The sequence below is a fragment of the Bos mutus genome, chromosome 8 (assembly GCF_027580195.1).
Source record: "Bos mutus isolate GX-2022 chromosome 8, NWIPB_WYAK_1.1, whole genome shotgun sequence".
Classification (NCBI taxonomy): domain Eukaryota; kingdom Metazoa; phylum Chordata; class Mammalia; order Artiodactyla; family Bovidae; genus Bos; species Bos mutus.
The window spans coordinates 2086619-2104252 of record NC_091624.1 but is presented as its reverse complement, the minus strand read 5'-3'; the positions used below and the strand labels follow the sequence as shown (position 1 = coordinate 2104252).

Sequence of the window (17634 nt, the reverse complement as noted above, 5' to 3'; positions counted from 1 at the left end):
AAAATGGTATATGATGTTCGTGTCTTGGAGGCAGCTGGAGGCTGGGATTTAGAAAACTTGCTTGCTTCTCCCTGGCATGACTCACAGCTCCTTGTCACAAGCATTTTCCATCTTTGGCCTCTAAGATAAAGACACCATATATTGAGCTTATTATCTCTGAAATAGCACTCAAAGGACAGTGACAAGGAAATATTCCCCCCATCCCCTCATTACAAGCACGCAAAAGCAGAGACGATGCTGAACAAACAGCACAGAGCAGCGCGCACCCATCGCGGTCAGACGCCCGCTCCCGGCGCCCCAGGGCTTCCCGGGGCAGCGGGGCGGCAGGTGAAGGCGGACACACGCCCTGTTTACACTACTGGGTGGTTTCCTGACAATAGAAACAGAAGCCCCTGCAGAACCGCAGGACTCTCACCCCGTTCAAGAAACAGGCCTTGACACAGACTTCTAGCTAATCCAGCTTCCATGCTCCAATCTGGTCTCCATACCATGACATGCTCCATGGACCCTAACTCGACTGCAGACCCAGCCCAGAAAAACAACAAAATACTTACACAACTCTGCTTTCAATTTCCTTCATCTTTCTTCCTATTAAAAATATTTTTGGAAAATAAACCTGAGGCAAACTGAGTTTATTACTCTGTGGTGTTTTGAGAAATAATAACCTGCAGAGCTGCCATCAGTCAGTCCAGAGAACTCCACGGACTGTCCAGGCCGGGACACTGGAGTGGGGAGCCGTTCCCTCCTCCAGGGGATCTTCCCGACCCAGGGATCCAACCCAGGTCTCCACACTGCAAGCAGATTCTTTCCCATCTGAGCCACCAGGGAAGCCTATGAATGCTGGAGTGGGTAGCCTATCCCTTCTCCAGGGGATCTTCCTGACCCAGGAATCGAACTGGGGTCCTCCTGCATTGCAGGTGGATTCTTTACCAGCTGAGCCACCAGGGGAGCCCCACAGTGAAGGCATTAGTTGCTCAGTCGTGTCCAACTCTTTGCGCCCCATGGACTGTACCCCACCAGGCCCCTCTGTCCATGGGATTCTCCAGGCTAGAATACTGGAATGGGTTGCCAATTCCTTCTCCAGGGGATCTTCCCGACCCAGAAATCAAACCCGGGTCTCCTGCGTTGCAGGCAGATTCTTAACCTACTGACCTATGAGGGAAGCCCGCCATTAAAAGCATTTTTGGAAAACAAGCCTGAAGAACACTGCGCTAACTACTCTGTGGTGTTTTGAGAAGTAATATTTTCCTGCAGAGCTGCCATGACCAATCCAGCTGTTTTAATGCCACTGTAACGGATCATCCAACATGTGAAACACAGCCTCCGAAGGCCACCTGCGGCGAACGAGACTGGGAATAATTGATGAACGCAGCAACCAATTCAGAGGCAATCCATCCTCAGGGAGAAAACAACACGCCTCCTGGAAAAAGGCATTTCTCTGGCTCCCCAGTGAATGTCCTGGTTCCAAAGCAGGTCAAGACCTTCCATCAACAAACTAGTCTCGGCTTTGAGCACTGCTAACATAGAAGACTCGCTAACATTTGAACCCGAGCGTTGCATCCCCAGGCTGCCGGAAGATGGCAACAAGCATTGCCTGACTGTCCTGTGACACTGTGTGGACCTGCCCTCGTCAGCCTGCAAATGTCAGCTCCAGAGCATTTATCTCACGCTGAACTTCACAGTCTAGACCTGGTTATTAAAGTGTGGATGTCAGGTGCCCACACGTACTCACACTTGGGTTCCAGTGCTTGATCTCGGTTCATTACTATTGGCTTACCAAAGCAGGGACACAGGTTCAGCCCCTGGTCTGGGAAGATTCTACGTGTTGTGGGGAAAACTAAGCCCGTGAGCCACAACTGCTGGAGCCCAGGGACTCTAGCGCTGTGCTCTGCAGCAAGAGAAGCCACTGCGATGAGACACGCAAGCGCCACGACCAAGAGTAGCCCTTGTTCATCGAAACTAGAGAAAGCCCACGCCAGCAGCCAAAGATAAAAACAATTAAAAAAAAGAGAGCTAAGGTATTGGCAGGGTCCTAAGGACATATTTTCAAATGTTCAAATATCTGCCTCGGACAATAAGTGAACCAAGCCAAGCAAATAAGGCAGACTGCGTCCTAAGCACGGTTTACGTGTGCTAATCAGTTCAAGTGTGTTAATTATGACTTTTTGTCATTCTCTCAGAAATAGGCATTTTTAACAGTGCAATTTAAAATTCCACTAAATTAAGATAAAATCTTTCATTTTGTTCTCAACGGAAATCAAGATATAAGAAGCAAACAGCTTTGCTCTTCTTCTTCTTTTTTTTAATACTCTGTTAAGGTATCTACATTAGCTTAAATTAGAAATTCATGCCCTTGGAAGCAAGTTTGATGCCAGGAATCCTGTGGGAGGGAACAAGAATGAAAGGGGGGAATCGGCTTTCACCGATGGAAACCTTGAGAGGTCAGTGGTGGTAAGTCTCACCACTGCTCAGCGGAGCCAGGATCCCAGCTGAGGACCTCAGAGTCCAGAATGCTCGCTCTTAGAGCCTTGGCATTCCCTGGGTGGGAGTCCTTGGCTATAAGAAAGGAAACCTGTTGTCATAATATGTGGAGAAGGTCTCACCCACTTCCTAGGCATCCAATTAGATCCAGAGAAGGTTCATCTTTTTCCTCATTAAAGAATCCACATGGATAACCCCAGACAAACATGGGAGCAGACTTGTCCTCTGCTGCAGATCATACAGAATTCTGATTGACATCAACAGCACTTTGTGGGGAGTTCAGGGTTTCTGAGCCCAAGCCACTCGTTCTCCTTGCTTGGCCCCTGCAGTAAGCTTTTCTGATCAAAACAAAACCGAAACAGTGCTTTTCTGCAGAGATATCCCCTCTCATGGCCCCTTCCCTCTCATGTGGCAGACGTGGTCATCTGGAGCAAGGCACCTCTTCACAAACCAACACTTGCCTCCTCGCTCCCCAGGGGCCCGGGTCTCCACTCCTAACCGCCCTCCCCCAATGCTGCCCTGGGAACCCTGAAGTCACTCCTGACTCCTCCCGCTTCCTCTCACTCCCCAGTCACGTGGGCATGCCCACGATCCTTCTCACGGTTTTCCTTCCCATTTTACTGAATCGAGATGCCAAAAATCGGTAAGACACATGGTTCTTTCCTGTGTCGCTAATAAAGAAGTTAAGCTGCCACTTAAGCCATGTCGAGGTGCTTCCTTATTACCCAGAAGTTCTTTCCTCTACATCCTGAAAAAAAGCCCTTTAGGAACTATTAGACATAGATAATTATCAATACCACATGGAGGGAAACAGTGTGTGTGGGCATGCTTACTTATGTCTGACTGTTTGCAGCCCCATGGGCTATAGCCTGCCAGGCTCCTCTGTCCATAGGATTCTCCAGGCAAGAATACCGGTGTGGGTAGACACGCTCTTCTCCAGGGGATGTTCCCAACCCAGGGATCAAACTTGAGTCTCCTGTGTTGCAGGCAGGCTCTTTACCACCTGAGCCACCAGGAAAGCCCAAAGGAAAACAGAGGAGCCATAACCAGTACCATCTTTCAGAAGTGGGGACATGGCCTTAGATGCCCCCAGCCCAGTGGACCCTCCAGCTAAATGCAGCCTCCTAAGTACCTGGTGGAACCAGCCCAAGACCCACTCAGCCAACCCACAGAATCTAGAGAAATAATAAATCACCGTCATTGTAAGTGAAAGTCATTCAGTAGTGTCTGACTCTTTGCAACCCCATGGATTATACAGTCCACGGAATTCTCCAGACCAGAATACCGAAGTGGGTAGCCTTTCCCTTACTCCAGGGGATTTTCCTAACCCAGGGATCGAACCCAGGTCTCCCGCATTGCAGGCAGGTTCTTTACCAGCTGAGCCACAAGGGAAGCCCAAAGGTTGGCTTGTCAAGAGTCGTCATAAGCTCCTCGGTTTTTAGATGATGGCTCTTTGCATAGTAACAGGTTATTGAAACTGGTAGCTCAGCTACGTGTGGGTTGTCTCCCTTTTCTGGGTCTATAAACGAATTGGCTGTTGTTTCACAAAAGCATATGGAATTGAAGAGCGTACCCACTAAAAGCAAACGCACATAGAAGCCCACTTCAATTCTGAGTCACAGCAGAACCATCTCGAGGACATTTACACAGCAATTAAGCTCACCGTGTGCAGTGCCAGCCACGCACGCCCTCAACTGGAAAGACAGTAAAGCGAGCAGCTGTGGTCAAGTTCACCATGACAACGAATGAACCCACAACACGACGTCTCGGAGCCAGGAAGACAGGAGAATGCTCGTCACAGAACCAGTGATGCACAGCAGGTCTCAGACCCAACTGCTGCCCCGAGTGCCATCGGCTGGGGGTCCTGCGGCCTCGGGACGGGCCTCTCCTCTGCTATTTCTACTCACGCTGCATCTTCAGTACGCACATTGTGTTCCGTCGCTAGCAGTGATTCTCAGGTGTGTGTCTGTTCATTTCACTTCGCTGCTGAGGTCAGGAGCCCCATGAATACAGGTGTCTCACCTGCCCTCCCAGCCTGCCTCCTGCACCCCACTTTCCCTCCACAGGTACTGTGCTCTCCCGACTCTTTGGGGCCGTGCTGATGGAGAGACACAGGTGCATCTGAAAGTCAAAGAGGTGCCTGGCTGCCCTCCTGGAATTGTTGATGGAGGAGGTGACTGGCTGCCCTCCTGGAATTGTTGATGGAGGGAGGGGTTGGTGCTGGTGGAATCGGGATGACTGCAGGCTTGGGCTAGGCCAGAGAACAGAGTCCACTTCCCGGGTGAGGACAGTCACGACCACTGTGGTCCCTGCGTCACGCTCACTGGCACATTCTAGTACTCCACTGGCAGACACTCACATGCGGCTCGTCTGTTATCTCCAGCACATGAAGCTTTGTGAAGACACGTATAAATTCATCAACAGATGCCCTCGCTCAAGCCTGACCGCCTGTGGGTGGAGAACTCTGTGTGTTTTTGAGATTGTTCACTGAGGGGTCAGGAAGACCTCGTACCGTAGGTCGTTTAAAAACACACTTGCAGGACTCCGCTGGTGGTGCAGTGGGTAAGAATCTGCCTGCCAACACAGGCAACCCGAGCTCGATCCCTGGTCTGGGAAGATTTCACATGCCGCAGAGCAACGAAGCCAGCAAGCTGCAGCTCCTGGAGCCTTTGTGCCTAGAGCCCGAGCTCTGCAGGAGGAGAAGCCACTGCGATGAGAAGCCAGAGCACCGCAGCAAAGAGTGGCCCCCACTCGCCACAACTAGAGAGAGCCCCCGCCCAGCAACGAAGACCTGGAGCAGCTGAAAATAAATAATTTTTTAAAAATCAAATGCGTTAAAACAAAACACACACTTGCAGATTTAGACCACATGATTCCGCAGTCCCACTCCCGGGCACGTGTCCAGAGAGAACACTAATTTGAAAAGAGACACACACTCCAATGTTCGCAGCAACACTATTTACGGTAGTCAAGACGTGGAAGAAGTCTAAGCGTCCATCAGCAGATGAATGGGTTAAGACAATGTGGTACAAGCGTACAAGGGGACAGTATGCATGGAGATTTTCATTTTATCAGATTATCATACTATTATGGTTATCATTATCGTACGGAACAAGCATACATAACATTATCATATTACCAGAGGTTATCCTATTAAGTAAGTAAGTCAGAGAAAGACAAATATCATATGATATCATTTATATGTGGAAACTTTAAAAAATGATGCAAATTGACTCATTTGCAAAACAGAAATAGACTCACAAACATAGAAAAGAAACCCATGGTCACCAAAGGGGAGAAGAGGAGGGAGGGAGAAACCAGCAGTTTGGGATTAAGATGTGATACTTTGCTCTACAAAACAGATAAACAAGCTCAGGCGAATCCAGCGCAGGACGGTGAGAACAGCACCGGGGACTATCCTCAGTGTCCTGGATAACCTGTCGTAGAAAAGAATCTGAAAAAGAACACGCACATATTACTTGTATAACGGGATCGCTCTGCTGTTCCCCTGAAACTAACACAACACGGTAAGTTAACCAAACTTCAATTTTTTTAACTGTTTTAAAAAACCGCTTGCAGCTTTAAAAGAAAACTCAGTTCTCGGTCTTGCCAGCAGCTGCTCTTCCGCCCGGCTGACACCCTTAGAATGGGCAGACGACCAAGGGCTCAGGACAGCCCCTCACACGCTGCACGGCGATGTCCCCACTGAGGGCAGTCCTGGGCTTCCGGGTGGGTTTTTACATTTCCTCCCCTCACTTTCCAGAAGGATGTTGAGGTGGCTCACACGGAAAATAAATGAAAGCTTAATAAGCTAGAAGTGGAAAGTCGGGAACAAGTAAATAAGGGAACACATGTATTTAGCCTAAGATAGTTGCCGTGACTAGCCCTAAATCCAGGCTCCTGCAGCCAAAGGGAAGGGGCCAGCACGCAGAGCAGTTTCCATTCTCAGCAACACAGTCCAGTCCTCAGATGGGGCCAGGACCCCCTCAGGGCTCAGTTCTGAGGTTAACGGGCCACGCAGGCCTTTACACGAGAGACGACGGATAACGCAGAGCCCTTGGCAGGTATCTGTACCTCAGCCTTTGCTAAACCAGTGCCATTTATTTTCTCCTAGGACTTTCTTTTAGTCTTCTATTAATACAACAAAATGTGCTTGTTGCATGCACCATAGATCTAATTTTTCTGAAATAACACATTTTTGCATTGCAGTTTATGCCATGTTGGTAATCATTCTGTTTAAAGAGTCCAAAGTATTCAATACCCTCATCCAAACCCATTATCTTTGCGGTGATACTATCTTTCCCCTTCCAGAAGGGAAAGGAAATGTAGATACGTTGGAAGAAACGTGCTCAATTTTAGACCAATTTTAAACGTATAATGAAAAGAAAATTACATCCCTACCTATAAGGAGCCAAAGCCAAAACAACAAAACAGTGAAAAGAGGACACAACAAAAGCATGTGCTTACAAACCCGCGTTGCCGGTTCAGCAGATGGATTCAATCACCTGTGTTCAGCGACATCCAAAGCCACAAAGGTGTGGGATCTCAAACATGCACCATTCATGCTAAATAAGAGTCATCACTGAGAAGTCAGTGCCCACACGACGTGTGAAATCCCAGGGAAGGCGGCAGAGAATAACCCTGTAGAGCTCGGATCCTGTGCTATCTCCCTCCCGGATGACCTGGCCCTCAAGTCACAACCTGCACCTCGTTGGCTGACCTTCACGTGCCGATCGCCCCCCTTCCCACCAAGCATCATCCTGTTCACACGACTCATTTATATGAAACGTGTGATACAGCTCAAGTCCATGTGCCTGTCCCCACTAGATGGAGTGCACCCTGAGGGCAGAATCACGGCTATTATGTTTGTGTCCTTGGGGATGCTCACCCACTCATCCAGCAGACATTTAACACTCAATGCAATCCTTAGAGAGAGACAAAAGTAAGATGACCCTTCAGCTCAAGAAGCTACCAAAATAACAACAGAGTCAAATCAGAGAAACCTTCACACCAAAAGCCAGACAGCAGGAGAAAGAGGTATTCCGGGCTCGTGTCAACTAGGAAGAAATGTGCAAAGCTTCCTAACAACATTTAGCAAAATATACTCGAAAGTATTTTTTTTTCAGCAGTGAGGCTTTTGCAGTGCAGGCCGGTTGGGCAAGGATTGTGGCCATGAAGTCAGTGTGAAGAGGGCCAGTTCAGTGTCATCACTCTGAGCTCCTCCAGGGTAAGTACAGATGGAGTAAGGGCTGGATCCCAAGGCTAGGCTTGCCCCAGGTGAACGCAAGGTGGTCCTGGGGGTACAGAAGCCAGAGCTCCTTGCAGGGAGGTGATAGACGGTGGGTATGAAATCGGAGCTGCAACAGGAGAGCAAACCCTAGGGCTGGCGGCCTGCTATCAGAAAAGAGTAGACTGATAACTCAAGAGCTCCCAAGGCCAGCCACTTCCAGAGGGTCAGGACTCAAGCAGGCCAGCTGGGAAGGAAGGAAATAGTAGGCATTCAACAGCTTTGTTGAATGAATATGCACACAGCAGAGCCACTGCAGCACGGATTTCATAAGCTGGTCTGGAATACGTGGTCATTGTGTGAACAGGTGGGCCTGTCCAGGTCGCCACGGTCTGGCCTCCACCTGCCTCCCTTGTCCCATGCTTTGTGTTGCAATAACAAATTGTGTGTTTAGATGAACACTTACAGACGTGCACACACACAGGCACACACACACACACCCTCCAGCTGTCATGTCTACCTAAAATCCGCTCCCAGCTCCCTCCAGGCCAAGCCAGGCTTTTGCTCCTCCCGGCAGGTCCCATAAGACCTGTGTATCTTTTTATCTCCACACTCACTGTGTTTCATCGCTAACACCTGACGTGCCTCCCAGGCCTGGACTCTGGGCTCCAGGTTCACCCCCGATCTCCTGCTGGCCTCGCTCACAGGAGGGAGCCTGTGCTCAGAAGCTCGCTTGACAGGAGCGGAGCCAGCCTGTCCTGTGACCTTTTTGATGCCAAAGGACACCAGGGTCTTTGGGAGGAGGAACGCACCTCACCAGGACAGCAAACCCAAGGGCTGGCAGCCTGACTCAGAAAAGAATAGACTGATACACTCAAGAGCCCCCCAGGGGCGATGACAGCTGTCCTTTGTCCCTTGTTAAGAAGTACTTACTTTTTTCTTTCTTCGTGAATGTTTCTCCATGTCTGTGTACTTTCTGAAAAACAAAAGAGAATCAAGCTTGAAATGTTTAAAGCTCACCAAAAACATCTGAATAAACATGTTGACTGCTGCCTCGGCCTCAGGAGACACTGACCGCCATGAGGAAGGAGCTAACTGTCCCAAAGGACACAGCCTCCCAGCAACATCAGCTTCCGGGAGAGAAAGCACCCACCTCCCAGGGTGGGTAGTGGTTGACCCAAGGTTGACCCAAGGGCAGCACATTTATAGGCACCTTCTGCCCTAAAGCCTTTATACGCTCTCAGGGCAGGGGGGATGGGAACCCTAACATTTGAAAGTTTTTGACAGTTGTTTAATCACGTTTGCAAACGCGGTTTCTTCACACAGCCCTTGAGAGGATGTGCAGAACAAGCATTCCTGCTCTCCTTGGGCTGGTAGAGAACCCGGGCTCCGGACACGAGGGTTTACTCAAACACCCCCCAACTGATCAGCAGAACTGGGGCCAAAATCCAGCCCCAAGCCCAGTACCCCTTTCGTTTCCCTTGGGGCCAAACGTGAGGAGCTGGATCGGCACACAGCTCGGACCTTCCGTCCCGCGAGCAGCCTCCTGCACGTCGGTCCGTGGAGCCTGGGGCCGCCCTGACGACACCGGGAGCCCGACACTCAGAGCTCATCCGGAGTCAGGACCCCGAGGGCCCCAGACCCACAGGGCGGTGTCTGCATCTGGCGGCCAACTCAGAAAGGGCGGAGGGGACTGGAATCTACAGTCTGATACGTGGAGCTGGGAGCACGGAGGGTTTTCACACAAATACAGCCTGAGAAGCAAGCTGGGTGGGACTTGGAAATTCACGGAGGGGTCAAGCACCATTCTGCCCTGGGGACGGACACAAACCACCTGTCTCATCACCTCAAGGACCGGGAACAGTGAGAAGGGCTCTCTGCAGAGGCAGCCCGCTCTGTCCTCAGGAGCATCGACGCAGGACGCGGGGCGCGCATCGGGGCGCCGCCACCGGGCTCTTCTGCCTCAGAGAAGACCCTAGCCATCCCCCAGGCCGGAGCCCACAGGAGAGCAGGGGCCTCCTCTTCATGTGGCCGCCTGCCCTGTCCCAGATGCCACTGGGGAGTGAGGGACAGTCGTCACAATTTTCAGGGGACGGGACCGCAGCGCCCGCCGTCTCATCCTCCTCCACGTCCCAGCCCCTCCTCCACGACCAAAGACCCAGGTCTGGGATCTACTGTAAAACCACGGCTTTGTTCACCAGGAGAGACTGCCCCCCGGCACACACTGCTTTACAGAAGGAAAAGCAAGTTGAATTAAGAAAACAAACTGTGCCAGGTGGAGGGCGGGTTACCATGACAGTGGCCTGGGACCACCTCCATCTTGCACGTTTAGACCTTTGACCTCTGTGACCCCAGGCACCCAGAGAAAGACAACGCACTCGACATGGGACCTCGCCTCTCTGTGACTCTCCGCAACAGCAGACGTTCCTCCACGCCTAAGATTTTGAAAATCCAAAACTGCATCACATATAAAATGAGAAGATCAAATTTCAGAAAAACAGCAGATACCTGAACTGGCCTGAAAACAGCAGATTCCTGAACAGATACCTGAACAGAGGATGAGATGGTGGGATGGCATCACCGACTCGATGGACATGAGTTTGAGTAAGCTCTAGGAGTTGGTGATGGACAGGGAGGCCTGGCGTGCTGCAGTCCATGGGGTCACAGAGACTGAACTTCCTGAACTGAACTGGCTACATGAGGGCGAGGTGCCAGGGAAAGGGCAGGTTTCACCAGGCAAGAAAAGGAACAGAAAGTGCTCACTGTTGGACTTCACTTGGCACCTTCGGGGACTTCCAGTAAGGGAAATTCTTGAAGGCTTCCAGTCCCGCAGCCACATAAAAATGGTTGTCTTGCAAATCCTTAGAGTTGTCCAAAAGATGTCCATTCATTGTAAACAGTCTGCGAATAAAGAAAGAGCAACGGGCTGCAGATGTAAGAGCTGAGATGTCAGGGCCGGGGATGGGGAGAAGGGGCGTCCAGTAGAGAACATGACTGGCGTGTGGACCACACGGGGAGTAATGGGACTGATGCTCTCTGAGCAAATGTGATCCAAACACGCTGAGCCCTGAGGGGGACGCTCTGCCAGGATTAGGCTTGCTTTCAATTTTCAGATTTTTTAATTAAAGTATATTTTTAATTATGTACAAGTGCTCAAAGGCCCTTGAGAAGAACACTTTAAGCTGTAGGTTGCTGTTCAATTAATTTTAACTATTAACAGCTAAAATGAAAATAAATTGGCTTATATTGTGTAACAATACTTGAAAAAAAACCTGGCATTTATTAGAGAACAATATGCCTTCTTATAAGCACCGAAAGACTAAAATATGTCTGCTTTTTATTCTGCACTCTTTCCGGCAAGTATTAATGTACTCATTCATTTGTTTAAGAAACCATTCAGTTCACTCAATGTTGAGCATCTGTTAGGCACAAGACAATGAAGTAGGCATTGCCTTGGATAAAAATATGAGTAAGAAAGTCACTGCTTCCCCAGAGTCAATAGGACCAGAGAAGGGCAAAGTGCCAGTGTTCTGAGGAGAGAAAGACCAGAAGCGACTGTGGGCTTCACTGGGGCGGGAGAATGTGCACAGGGGTTTGAAGGGTGCATAGGAGTTCCTCACGGGAAGATGGAGGGAAGCCTGTGAGGCAGCAGAAGGGGCCTCTGCAGACAGCCGGGACACAGGGGGCTGGCTGCCACCAAAAGGCGACACACGGAGGACCTGAACACTGAATCACGAGCCTGGAATTCTAAGGGGAGGACTTCATCGCTGACTTAGAGTGAGCAGAGGGTGCAAGTGTGGGGTGAGCGCTATTTGACAGCACTCAGCTGGCCACTGTGGATGGGATGTGATGGAGGAAAAGCACCTCGCCCCCGGGGAGGAGACACAGAGCTGGGGTGGGGGACACGCTTCCCAACAACTGCAGCGAGCACAGGAGCAGAGACGAGAGAAGGAAGCAGGACACGTGGGATGGGCGGAACCCCCGGGACCCACCCCTCCCTCCATCGCACACCCCCAAACCCCAGCGAGCATGGGACCAGCCCGGGCGCTGGCTCACACACAGAGGCTGGGCCCCCGCCTCGGAAGCGCTGATCCATGAGCCCAGGATGGGGCCTGAGCACCTGTTTCCAACCAGGGCAGCTCCTGGCCCTGCTGCCTTGGGTCACCTGGAGGAGCAAGAAGGAGACCCCCAGACAGGAGAGAGCAGTGAGACACCTTGGGAGCGGAGCCCCGGGCTTCCAGGTGAGAGGCAGGGCTTGGAACTCCCTTCCCCTCCTGTTGTCACCTTGGACAGTCAGTGTCAGTCGCCCCAGAGGGCTCACAGCTCACCAGCAGCGAGTCATGGAGGGAGGCCCGGGGCGGTGGCAGACTGACCTCCCGTAGCCTGGAGGACAGCCTCCCCCCAGAGCCTGGGCTCCGGGGCCTAGACCCCAAGGTGCTGGGGGTGGATGGCTGGGGAGACGCCACCGGGAGACGCGCTTGGACAGATGGAGCAGGAGCTTGAACAAGGAAAACTTTATAAAATAAGGGAACTAAGAAATAAGCAATTACTTGAAAGAAACACATGTATCCCAGTGTTCATTGCAGCGCTATTTACAATAGCTTAGAACTTAGAACCAACCTAAATGTCCATAGACAGATGAATGGATAAAGATGCTGTGGTACATATACACAATGGAATATTACTCAGCCATAAAAAGGAACACATTTGAGTCAGTTCTGATGAGGTGGATGAACCTAGAACCTATTATACAGAGTGAAGTGAGACAGAAAGAGAAAGATAAATACTTTATTCTAACACACATATACAGAATCTAGAAAAAATGGTACTGAAGAATTATTCACAGGGCAACAATGGAGAAACAGACATAGAGAACAGACTTATGGACATGGGGAGAGGGGAGGAGAGGGTGAGATGCATGGAAAGAGTAACATGGAAACTTACATTACCATGTGTAAAATAGCCAACGGGAATTTGCTGTATGGCTCAGGAAACTCAAACAGGGCCTCTGTATCAACCTAGAGGGTAGGATGGGGCGGGAGATGGGAGGGAGGCTCAAAAGGGTGGGGAATATGTGTATACCTGTGGCTGATTCATGTTGAGGTTTGACAGAAAACAGCAAAATTCTGTAAAGCAATTATCCTTCAATAAAAAAATTAATTAATTTTAAAAAAGAAATAAGCAATTATTGTTTGTAAGATAAAAACAGAGGAGCCATCCCAGGATGAAGCAGGGAATGATAACAGAACAAGGAGAGCGAAAGTTAGGGGATAAAAGTGAGAAGTGCCGTCACCCGGACAATAGGAATCCCCAAAGAAGCTAAAACAGGAGCCAAAAGAAGAAACGCAGGTAGAAACGATGAAGATTAACGTCACAGAGGGAAAGACGGAGAGCAGCTGAGCCGGAAGTGCCCCCAGCGAGTGAGAAAGCAGCGAGCTCAGGGTCAGGGTCACCGGCGCGGCCCACCGTGCTCCACGGACGCTGAGCGCGGAAACAGCCAGACCTCGGGGCCTCAGGACTCGGCCGGGACCACTCAGCGCCGTGCTCTCCAGCAGGAACAGGGAGACAGGGAGACAGGGAGCCGGGGGGCAGGCCACCCTCCCTCTTCCTGGGCTTGATGCCCGAGGAGGCTCTGCTGCTGTCTCAGCCACACCTTCCCCTCCAGCCACAGCGCCGCGGCCTCGATGACTTCTGCCCCCTTCCTCCCTGCGGGAACCACCAGGCTTCTGGCTACGACTTCACGCCATTCCTGGACTCACCTCCACACCGAGCCCCTCCCAGGCTGATCCTTCCCCTGCTCGGCCACAGACCTGTCCACCCATCTGCCTCCTCCCCGACCCCGGGCCACCAAGCATCAGAGGAAACAGCGGCCCTGCAAGGCGTCCCACCGCACATTCGGGGCCCAGGCTCATGGAGCCCCCAACCCCGCTTGGCCACGCTTCCTCTCCTTTCACTCTCGGCTTGCTGTCCCCCGTCCACTCACAAGAGGCCACCTTCCCCACTTCCAGGTCCAGCGCCTGCCATCTCCTCAGGACCTTGTCCCCGTGGCCACCCCAGCCCTCTCCTCCCCAGTGCATCACTGACCACACACATGCACGCACACACATGCACACACACGCACGCGCACACACATGCACACACACGCACACACACATGCACATGCACGCACACGCACACACACATATGCACACACATGCACACACACACATGCACACACACACGCACACATGCACACACACACGCACACACACAGCAGCCCCGAGACAGCAAGGCGCCTGCACGGTGCGGACCCCGGAGGCTGCTCCGGCCTCAGGCCTGGCTGCCTCCCCACAAGGACGCCAGCTGTATACAGCGGACCATCTGCGGTTTCCCCCAGACTCCTCGCTTGCTTCTGATCAGTATTGCCAGCCCATCCCACACTCACAACACACCAAGGGCTCCTCAGGCACTTCACCACAGCACAACTCCTGGAAGCAGGTACTGTTCTTGTTTCCAATTTCCCGGAGGAGGAGACAGACCTCAGGACGCTCGGCGCCTCCCCGGTGTGACCCAGGTGCGGCCACTGTGACCTCCTCCGTCCAAGGACTCCACCCCTTCCGATGGGCTGGTCAGCCCCCCGACTTCTCCTGCCCAGCTCTAACTGCTGGCCACCTGCAGGGGTGTGGGGGCCCCGGGGACACAGTGGGGTCATGGGACACACCTGCCTGGGTAGCCCTGTTCACCACACCTTGTGAGAGGGGAACACTCACTAAACTTCATTGAGTGAATGAACAAAATTGGTTAAAAATAAGTATGGCCCGAAGACTACAGAAGTACTGCCTGCCCGAAGAGTTAAAACCAGAGCGCACGAGCCTCATGTTAGACCTCGCTGGTGCTGGCTAGAAGTTCTCACCGAAACCCCCCACTTCCCGGGTCACCGGGGCAGGCCGCAGTCTTACTTTCTAACGCCTCCCAGAGGGAAGACCTTCTCCCCGACCGTGGCCAGCACGCTGTCCCACTGCATCAGGCTGAATTTGGGTAAAATAATCCTTACAGGCGGAGTGAATAATCTTCCACTTGTGAAAACACTGCAAGGATTAAAGGAAAAGACTGTGTTAGTGCCTCATGCTCTGGGGGAAATGCTGGGCGTTCAAGAAAAACACACACTTACAGAACCATGGAAACCACGCAGAGCCCTGAGCTCAGAGAAGGGGGCACAAGTGGCGGGGACTCAGCCTCATGGGAGACAGAATGCTCCAATGGCCAGGGTTACACTCTATTCTTTAAAGACAACGCCTCTGTCAAAACAGAATTCTACAATGTTGGTGGGAATGAAAATTGATACAGCCACTAGGACAGATCAGTATGCAGGTTTCTTAAAAACTAAAAATCGGATTTCCACAGGACCCAGAAATCCCACTACTGGGCACATACCCAGAGAAAACCGTAATGCAAAAAGATGCATGCATCCCAATGCTCACTGCAGCACCATTTACAACAGCCAGGACGTGGAAGCGACCTAGAGGCCCATCAGCAGAGGGGTGGATAAAGAAGATGTGGTACATATGCATGATGGAATAATATTGTTGTTTGGTTGCTAAGTCATGTCTGACTCTTCCGCAACCCCATAGACTGTAACCTGCCAGGCTCCTTTGTCCATGGGATTTCCCAGGCAAAAATTGTGGAACGGGCTGCATTTCCTTCTCCAGGGCATCTTCCCAACCCAGGTATTGAACTCACATCTCCTGCATTGGCAGGAGGGTTCTTTCCCGCTGAGCCACATCCAAATGCAAATAATTTAAAACTGGAGAAATACATCTCTTATTTTTTTTCAGGGTAAATGTAAATTTTAATTTAACATGCTTGCACCCAATATAAATAATCCATTTTCTCATTAAGGCTCTGTGGCAAGAGGCCTGCAAACTCCAGAGCCCACCTTTTCCCATGTTTAAATGTTGCCCCAAACAAACCTTGAAAGGATGTCCTGTGCAAGCTGCATCACAACTCATCTGCGATGTCACTACTATGTTGAAGATTCGTAGCGACATTCCCACCGAGTGGTGCTTCTGAAGGGTGTACCCCAGAAGTCTTTCCAAACACAGACAGCTACTATTAATCTTTTAAGTAGGACAAACATTAAATGTTTTTAAATAAGAAGTGTTTTTTCAAAGTAGGAAATAGCACCTGGATCCAGGAATGAATTTTATTATCATGGTGATAATGATGGTGATGGTGGTGGTGGTGGTGATGGTGGTGATGGTGGTGATGGTGGTGATGGTGATGGTGGTGATGATGGTGATGGTGGTGATGGTGGTGATGGTGGTGATGGTGATGGTGATGGTGGTGATGGTGATGGTGGTGATGGTGATGGTGGTGATGATGGTGATGGTGATGGTGGTGATGGTGATGGTGGTGGTGGTGGTGATGGTGGTGATGGTGGTGATGATGGTGATGGTGATGGTGGTGATGGTGGTGATGGTGATGGTGGTGATGGTGGTGATGGTGATGGTGATGATGGTGGTGATGGTGATGGTGGTGGTGGTGGTGGTGATGGTGGTGATGGTGATGATGATGATGATGGTGATGGTGGTGATGGTGGTGATGGTGATGGTGGTGATGGTGGTGATGATGGTGATGGTGGTGATGGTGGTGATGGTGATGGTGATGGTGGTGATGGTGGTGATGGTGATGGTGGTGATGGTGATGGTGGTGATGGTGGTGATGATGGTGATGGTGGTGATGGTGGTGATGGTGATGGTGGCGATGGTGGCAATGGTGGCGGTGATGGCGGTGATGGTGGTGATGATGGTGATGGTGGTGATGGTGGTGGTGGTGGTGGTGGTGATGGTGATGGTGGTGATGATGGTGATGGTGGTGATGGTGGTGATGGTGGTGATGGTGATGGTGGTGATGGTGGTGATGGTGGTGATGGTGGTGGTGGTGGTGATGGTGGTGATGGTGATGGTGGTGGTGATGGTGATGGTGGTGATGGTGGTGGTGGTGATGGTGGTGATGGTGGTGATGGTGATGGTGATGGTGATGGTGGTGGTGGTGGTGATGGTGGTGGTGGTGGTGGTGGTCATGGTGAGGAAAGGTCAAAACACCTTTCTCCCTCAAACACTGAGAACTCTGAAAACCATCTTAACTATTTTCTGTTTGTTTTTAAATTATAAGGTCTCCGTGCGAGCCCTGCATTTGGATGGTATTTGGGTCCATCTGGTGGAGTTTCTAGCACACCGTGTACAGAACAAAGCACAGGCCTTACAATAACGGGTTTATCATAGGAAAAAACAGCCTAGAAAGGAAGTGAGAACCACTGAAAACTTGGGTCAGGACAAAAAATACACATACATCATGGAAATGTGTCTTTGCCAGGAAGGACCCGTAAGCCAGTAGTGTTCCCTCAGGTTTCTATCCATTCTTCAGAAAGAGATGTCTTTCACGAAATTTAGAAATACCGTTTCTTGTTATTTCAGAACAGTTCTCAGATGAATAAAAGGCCCAGTGGGAAGATCTTGGCTGTGTGAGTGGCTCCCTTCCAGAAGGCTAAGGAAAAGTATCTTACAGAAATGATGGCTGGGTTTTTGAGGGTAAGTGAAAGAGCAGCTTCGCTAACCAGCAGGCCATGTTTGCTCATGATGCCCTTGGGTGTCTCCGTCGGGGGCTCCGCTGGTTGCGCAGGGGCTTCCCTGCTTCTGGCGCCCCAGCTCTTGGCTGATCAGCAGGGACAGGAAGGACAACCGACTGGAAAGTGGAGCCTTGGCTACTCAAGGCTGAGACCAACCCGAGCTGGGGCCCCTCTGACAGGGAGCCAGGACCTGCAAAATCACTGGAATTCCTTCCATTGGGAGCAGGACCAGGAGAGAGGGGAGGTGTGTCAGCTTTTGTCTCCAGCACTTGGCTGCTACAGAACTCACCCTCAATAGCCTCCACTCCAGCTACCCCAG

General features: G+C 51.1%; 1 protein-coding gene across 1 annotated transcript in view; it reads right to left on the bottom strand.

Moving 5' to 3' along the window:
• Nucleotides 1-17634, bottom strand: part of DCDC2C (doublecortin domain containing 2C) — a 69124-nt gene that overhangs the window by 35294 nt on the left and 16196 nt on the right. The window contains exons 4-6 of the mRNA XM_070376061.1: nt 14647-14775; nt 10472-10609; nt 8642-8684 (exon numbers count right to left, since the gene is read on the bottom strand). Coding sequence (XP_070232162.1) covers nt 8642-8684; nt 10472-10609; nt 14647-14775 — 310 coding nt within the window. The remainder of the gene's footprint in view (nt 1-8641; nt 8685-10471; nt 10610-14646; nt 14776-17634) is intronic.